The 7,749-nt window shown below is 40.7% G+C and overlaps 2 protein-coding genes across 4 annotated transcripts in view; one reads left to right on the top strand and one right to left on the bottom strand.

Moving 5' to 3' along the window:
* Window positions 1-3,626: 3,626 nt before the first annotated feature.
* LOC6053206 overlaps window positions 3,627-7,749 on the bottom strand; it is a 32,038-nt gene continuing 27,915 nt past the window's right edge. The window contains 1 exon segment of the mRNA XM_038266012.1: window positions 3,627-4,357. Within this exon segment, the coding sequence (XP_038121940.1) occupies window positions 3,778-4,357 (580 nt within the window). The 3' untranslated portion in view covers window positions 3,627-3,777.
* The window catches only part of LOC6052563 (glutamine-dependent NAD(+) synthetase), a 228,601-nt gene continuing 225,074 nt past the window's right edge, over window positions 4,223-7,749 (top strand). The window contains exon 1 of one of the 3 annotated variants that reach the window (XM_038260722.1): window positions 4,223-4,311. The gene's annotated coding sequence lies outside the window, so the exon portion shown is untranslated. The remainder of the gene's footprint in view (window positions 4,312-7,749) is intronic. The other 2 variants (XM_038260717.1, XM_038260726.1) reach the window with 2 other exon arrangements.

Raw genomic sequence — 7,749 nt, 5'->3', positions numbered from 1 at the left:
TGGAAAGCTCTTTTGAATACCTATCCAACGATAGGTCGCATGAGAGATCCGGACAACGTTTTCATCAACATATCTGAGATCCGGCCTCCAAAAAGCGTATAAATAACACTTAAGTGCTTATAACTTTTGAGAGATTTGTCAGATCTTCGATGTCTTGGACGCGTTGGAAAGGTCTTTTGAATACCTTTCTGAAAATGTATAGCATGACGGGTTTTCTTACAAAAACCACTCTTTTTACAATCTTCCGGACTTTTGTTAAAATCGTTTTTTTAGCATAACTTTTGAAGTACTTAACTAAACTGCATAATTTTTAATAGCGACTTATGGGACCCCAAGACGGATCGAATGACGCCAAAACGGACAAAATCGGTTCAGCCAATGTCGAGATAATCGAGTGACAATTTTTTGATCAACATCCCACCACACACACAGACATGTGCTCAGAATTTGATTCTGAGTCGATAGGTATACATGAAGGTGGGTTTAGGAGGTCTAATTGAGAAGTTCATTTTTCGAGTGATTTTATAGCCTTTCCTCAGTAACGTGAGGAAGGCAAAAAGGTCAAGGGCGAGGTCAAGGGGTTAGACTCTTCGCACGGTTTTTGGAAGAAGCGTTTGTGTTCAGGGTGAAATTGGGTGCGCGGGGTGCGCGATGGTGCTGGAATGTGCGCGCACATCGGCGCGCACTCAATTCTCGCGCGGACCTGTCACAGCATATTCTCTGCTGAACTGGCACCACTTGATGTTGAAATGTCAAATCAAGAATTTTCTAAGTGAAGTTCACGCCGCCACCATCTGAACACGTACACCCCGTCGGGGTACATCCACGCTGACTTCCTGGCGGAAGCTGTCACTTGTCGCCCAACTGTTCTTTTGGATTTTATGTTTATGATTTTTATTTCTAGGTTGTGCAAAAAATGTTTGACCGAGTTATGAGTTTTTGAATTAATACTGATTTTTTCAAAAAATTGAAAAAAATTGGTCGCAAAAATTTTTTAACTTCATTTTTCGATGTAAAATCGTATTTGCAATCAAAAAGTACTTCAGTAAAATTTTGATTAAGTGCACCGTTTTCAAGTAAAATCCATTTTTAGGTGACTTTTTTGAAAATAGTCGCAGTTTTTCATTTTTTAAAATTCGTGCATTTGTTTTTGAAAAGCTGAGAAAATTCTCTATATGTTGCATTTTTGAACTTTGTTGATACGAGCCTTAGTTGCTGAGATATTGCCATGCAAAGGTTTAAAAACAGGAAAATTGATGTTTTCTAAGTCTCACCCAAACAACCATTTTCTAATGTCGATATCTCAGCAACTAATGGTCCGATTTTCAATGTTAAAATATGAAACATTCGTGAAATTTTCCGATCCCTTCGAAAAAAATATTTGAAAACATTTTAAACCAAGACTAACATTTCAAAAGGGCCTAACATTCAATAAGAAATAAAAATTTTTGCGACCGATTTTTTGAAAAAATCAGTATTGATTCAAAAATTCATAACTCGGTCAAAGATTTTTTGCACAACCTGGAAATTATACCAAAATATAAAAAAAATAAAAATAGTGTTTTTTTTTTGCAAATTAAGTTTCAGTGACAAAAAGTTAAATAAAAAATCACCAAAAAAAAAGTCAAGTAGGACCTTGGTACGATCAGTACCTTGCTGGACCCGGTCCTTGGAAACGACCGACGGCTCAACGACCGACGAAATAGGCGGCGGGCATACAAATGTCAAAAAACCTCTCTCACTTCGTCTCACCATCCAGCTCCAGCTTTGTTGACAAACAAACGGAGCACGCGGTCGCATGATGGTGGCATAGAACCAGAATGAGGGGTGATCATGTGGTTAAAAATGAAACTTTTTTAAGAAAATAATATTTTTCCGACTGAATAAAAAATTGCGAGCATGTTCAAACAATTATTCCTAATGTCGAAGAAGTGATTAAAAATTAAAATTTTAATCCATATTTTTTTCTATTACTTGAACTTTTTCACTCCAATAAAGAACCCCTAGGTCTGAAATGAGAACTTACGAAGAATTCGAACAACAATGCAACGATCGTTACCACTCGCCTAGGGTGAATCCTCAGACCATTCACCTTTCCAAAAACCGTCCAACTCCAAGCGAAACTTACTTGGGGTCACCGTGGTGACTTGCCCTTGACCCCTTAAACAAGTGGAGCATCAACACTTCCCGTCTTCCAAATCCCTTTCCTTGTCCCTGGTGCGCGGTGGAGATGGGAGCGGCCGGCAATGGACCATGGCGGTGGTGAGAATCTGGTTCAGGTGGAATTTGTTCTATTCCCAATTATCGATTCCTAGGCAACTTGGGCTTAGATAATCATCACATCACATGGCGAAAATCCAGTCTGAAATCCGCTAAAATCACCGTCTCCTAGCGAAGCGAAACCAATAAAGAACCCCTAGGTATATACACGACCGTTTCCAATAACCGTGAGAAGATGCCAGAAAATCCAGCTATAGCTATAGGTATACCAACTAAATCCACAATATATTTGATTTTAATTTGTTTTCACCTTAGCGTATGGTTATCTTGTTTTTCAGAAGAGTGATTTTAGCAATACCTACATCTTTGCCGAAGACACCTAATCGATCAGAAAGTTTGTTCTCGAGGTAAAGATCATTAATTTTTTTCCTTTTTGTATGGACATCTGTCAAAATTGTAAGAAGACTTGTACAGACGGACTGATTATGCTAAACGTCTTATTTGGTGGTTTGGAGTTCCCATAGAGTTATCTACGTGCGCATGTATTGCGTGTACGTACACGAAAAAAAGTGAGGTTAAATTTTGTACCGTCCAGCAAAACAAATGGCGTGCTAGTGTGCGTGAGAGCGGGCTTAGATAACTCTATAGTTTCATCCAAAATAAACAAAAAAAAAATTCCCAAGAAATAATTTGCTCATTCTTGAGAGAATTACCCTTTAATCACCGCTGTCCCGTTACTTTCTTTCCGGGTTGAAACATTTCACCGAACGCTCTCGCCCTCACAACAGTTTCCGTTACTTGCCGCGGTGAAGCTTTCTGTGAAGCCGCCACCATCTGACATTTCTCCCTGTTGCTCTCTGCGGCACTTCACCCCTCTCATCTCTCCTGCAGCATGCTCTCGTTTCGCACGTGGACTATTTTGGTTCTAATTTCACACCAGCACCACCCACCCAACTCCGCCCCACCCCCTTTCGGAAGGAAAACGAGTCAAAAGAGTGCGAATAAGTGGGGGTCGTTCAAGGATGACGTAACATTTACGTTGTGTTTGGTTTATTTTTTGTTCAAATTTATTTTTCAAACTAAATTGGAAAATTTTGAAAGGGAAAAGTCAAATTAAAATAAGACATAATTTCTGTCAAATATGTGCGTAATTCACGAACTTCCCACAATTTCACTTGACTTCCAAACGTCCAAAACGTCAGGTTACAAAAAATAAACATTCGATATTTTCCTGTGCGCGATAAGCAAATTTTTTGTCGTAGAACTGTGTGTTTCAGCATTTTTTAATCTGTTCAAAGTTAAGTGGCTTATGTTTGGTGTGCGATTTGTGTAACAGTCTTGCTGGTGATTTCGGGAACAGCACAGTCTTCAGAACTAAGCGTTAGGTAAAACACTGGGAAAAGTGGTTGAATTTCACAGTTTTCTAAAACTATTTTTTGCTTGTTTATTGCTCTTTTTGATAAGACTTTCCTACTGAAAAATTACACCAAATTAAAACACAAATCAAATCAAACACAGTTGCCGGACCCGGACTCAACGGTGGCCGCCGCCCCAGGGTCAGGTCAGAATCTTGATCGCCGACTTGTCCCTGGAACCGGTCCCACCCGTTCCCGTTCCGCCGGCAGTCCGCTTCTTCTTGTGCTTCTTGCTGCTGGTGCTAATGATTTTCAAATTTTTTTCAGATTCCGTCTCGGAGCAGAGTGTGGTCAGCTGGATATCGATTGTGGTCGTGGTCGGTGTGGGCAGTTTCGTGGGCGAGTTGTTGCTGGTCCGGGCGCCGGTGAGGCCACTCCGCAGGTGCGCTCTTCGCTGCTTCGGCAGAGGCTGTGCCGCGGTCACGACGATTCCGCCGGTTCGGAACCGGTGACCGGAACGAGCGGTGCTGGTGGTGGACGGGTCGTGGTTCGGTGTCCGCAGTGATTGACTCGAGACTAGCAGTGGGGTTGAGGGTGAGCCGGCAGCGGCGGCGAGTAAGTTGCTAGTGCTGGTGGCTTTGCGGGGGGAACCGTTGTTGTTGGTGGTTGTGCTGAGGAAGCCGGCCGCGGAAATTCGACGCGAGTGGGTGCCGGAGGAGCGAGCGCTGCGCGACAGGTGAGTGATCAGTTCGGCCTTTTCGACGATCTTGTTGAGGGTGGATCTGTGGGGGAAAGATGGAAAGGGATAAGAAACTTGCTTAGTTGCAAGGAATTTTCCTTCCGCACTGCGGCGTTGAAGGCAACAAAATGGCTGATGAACTCCGTTTCTTGGAATCTCAAAAAGTGCCGTGAAGCAAGAAATAACTAATTGGGGTCAATCGCAAATCGCTTCAATCTGGGGTGAGATGCGTGGATTGAGACAAGCTAAAACTTTTATCACTCCAAGTCCTTCAATTGCCAAGAAACTGCTTGGCTTAATGTAAGGTATGCACTTCGGAAGAAACCGGTCAAGAAAATTTTCAATTGGGCAGCAGCGTCAGCGAAAGCAAGCCAGAGAGGGTGAAGAAAAGCCCCAAGAAAACGTTTCCTCTCTTTTGTCCTGCCGTTCGCAGGGCTCTTCTAACAGGACATTGTCCTGCTAGATATCACCTGCACAAAATCGGCATGTGACCTAACAACCTCTGTCGTTTTTGTTTAACTGAGCTAGAAAGCTCGGCACATTTACTCTGCTTTTGCGGAGCACTTGTGTCTCGAAGGTTGCGGTTCATTGAATCGCACCTTCTTACGCCGTACGATGTATGGCACCACACCCATCCCAAGAAGATCATACAGTTCATCGACTGTATCGCGTTGAATTGGGATAAACCATGTCTGCAAAAAAACCCCTCGTCTTCCGATCCCATGGATAAGAGGAATTTGTAGTATGGCCAGTAACCAGGGTACATCACAAAAGATAGCCTTCTCAGGTGGTCGCAGTGAACTTAACCCAAATGCCCATTGGTAAAACAAAAAAAAAAAAACAAAACAAAAACACTCACGTCTTTGATGCCTTTTGACAGTTTTTAAATTTCTCCTTTTGCTTCTATTTCCATTTTAAGGACATTTCACCAACGTCCAAGATATAAAAATAAAGCTAGTCAATCAATTCGAGAAAAAAGCGGAAAACATGATATTAAGAGCGAGTCCACGAACAAGGCATACCCCTTTGTATGGGACGTCGTTTGGACCTCACCAATCTGCCTGAAATTTTCAGGGGTTGTTTGTACATATAAAACTAGCATCTGGCCAAAATATGAGCACTCTAGGTCAACAGGAAGTGGGGCAAATCGGGATACAAAGTTTGGTGGTTCAAAAACTTCAAAATCTTAAAAAGGCTATAACTTAGGCAAAATTCAATTTAGTTTCAAAATTCAAAATGCATCTGAAAGGGCTTACAAAATGCAACAAAATGCAGGAAAAAGCATCCCAATTGGTTGAATCTGAAGGGAGTTATTGGCATTTTAGTGGAAAAATAGCATAATTTTCAAACTCAAATGAAAAAATGTTCCATCCAGATATCAACTCGCTTCGACCTGCAGCTTGTAGGGGACATCTGAGACTACCATCTGAGACTGAGAACGCTTTGGGTAAGGCAGTTTAACGTATTAAATAAACACTTTTTCTTTAAGTGATTTTTTTGGTTGTAAATTTTTGCTCGGGGGACCCCTTAGATCAAATTTTCCGGTGATAATTTCATGATATTCGTGTTTTTGAGACAATTTCACGACAGAAACATGCACAAAAATGTTTATTTTCATCCATTTTAACCCTTTAAAAAATAAAAGTTAGAAAAAATTAAGAATCTGCCTTTTTTCTGGTGTCATCTAGTATCCATGGAAACGAACTTGATTTTCAATAAATGTGAATCGAAAATTTTTTTTTACTTTCATTTTTTAAAAGGTTAAAATTGATGAAAATAACAATTTTCATGCATGTTTCTTATGTGAAATTGTCTCAGGAACACGAATATCATGAAATTATCACCGGAAAATTTAATCTAAGGGGTCCCCCGAGCAAAAATTTACAACCAAAAAAATCACTTAAAGAAAAAGTGTTTATTTAATACGTTAAACTGCCTTACCCAAAGCGTTCTCAGTCTCAGATGGTAGTCCCAGATGTCCTCTACAAGCTGCAGGTCGAACCGAGTTGATATCTGGATGGAACACTTTTTTATTTGAGTTTGAAAATTGTGCTATTTTCTCACTAAAATGCCAATAACTCCCTTAAGATTCAACCAATTGGGATGTTCTATCCTGCATTTTGTTGCATTTTTTAAGCCCTTTCAGATGCATTTTGAATTTTGAAATTAAATTGAATTTTGCCTAAGTTATAGCCTTTTTAAGATTTTTGACGTTTTTGAACCACCAAACTTTGTGTCCCGATTTGCCCCACTTTCCGTTGACCTAGAGTGCTCATATTTTGGCCAGATGCTAGTTTTATATGTACAAACAACCCCTGAAAATTTCAGGCAGATTGGTGAGGTCAATGCGAGATGGGTATGCTTTGCTCGTGGACTCGCTCTTAAATGAATGTCGTTTCGCCGATGTACTTTTATCAGCTTCTGGCGTAAAATTACACATTTTTCATCGAAGATTATGCCTAGAGTTTTGGCTTCCTCTCCGAGGAATGCCTTATAAAATCACTTGAAAATTGGCCAAAAAATGTCACTGCGATTTCTCGGAAATGGCTGAACGGATTTGGACACTTCCGGTTGCATTCGATCCCTCTTAGCTTCCGATAAGTCGCTATTGAAAATCTTCCCCGTAGCCCTTTCCTGTCAAAAGATATTTACGAAAAACGATTTGCAAAACTAAAATGGAAAAACAAAAAACGATGAAAAATTTTCAAAATTGCTTCATTTTTGCACAACTAGGTAGTCTGGAATGTCCTCCATCCACGGCTGAAACGGGACAAAATCCATTGAAATTTGCCAAAGTTACAGCCACTTTAAGAAAACTGTTTGCATTCAGCCGCCTCCAAATCGACTAAAACGTGGCCAAAATTAACCAAAATTTCGGTATGTTGCACATTTTTGTAAAGCTTTTTCAAAACCCAATCCAATGAGATACATATCTCGACGAATTATTAGGCTTAGTCGCTAATATCTGCACTAAACTGCTATTTTTGACGATACCAATGCATTATTACATGCTGGTTCGCCCATCCGGCTAAAAAACCCAGAACTATTATACTTCACTCGAAAGCATTTTTCATCGTGCTTCGAATGTCATTTTAGGAAATAAAATTCCCTTTGTGAATCGCGTCCAGCATGCTAAGATTCTGTCGTCCCTAAATCAGGACCAGAATAGCCTCAAAACGTCTTCGCCAAGCCAAGACAAGTCAAGTCATTTCGGGAAATGACAATATATAATGTGTTCTTAGATACCTATCGATGAGCCATCGATCGACTCCGTTAGCGATACACTTTTACCCTTTCTTAAATTTTCGCTTTAGCTGTAGAAGGTGAGAGCGGAATGCAAGGCGAGAGAAGGAGAGAGTTTACGGAAATTTTGACTCGTTCGAGCTCTGCATAGGGACGTGGCGTTACATCGTGCTGCCATCTGGTTTTTTTTAA

Source organism: Culex quinquefasciatus, chromosome 1 (genome assembly GCF_015732765.1).
Source record: "Culex quinquefasciatus strain JHB chromosome 1, VPISU_Cqui_1.0_pri_paternal, whole genome shotgun sequence".
Lineage (NCBI taxonomy): Eukaryota > Metazoa > Arthropoda > Insecta > Diptera > Culicidae > Culex > Culex quinquefasciatus.
This window is presented reverse-complemented; position numbering and strand designations above follow the sequence as displayed.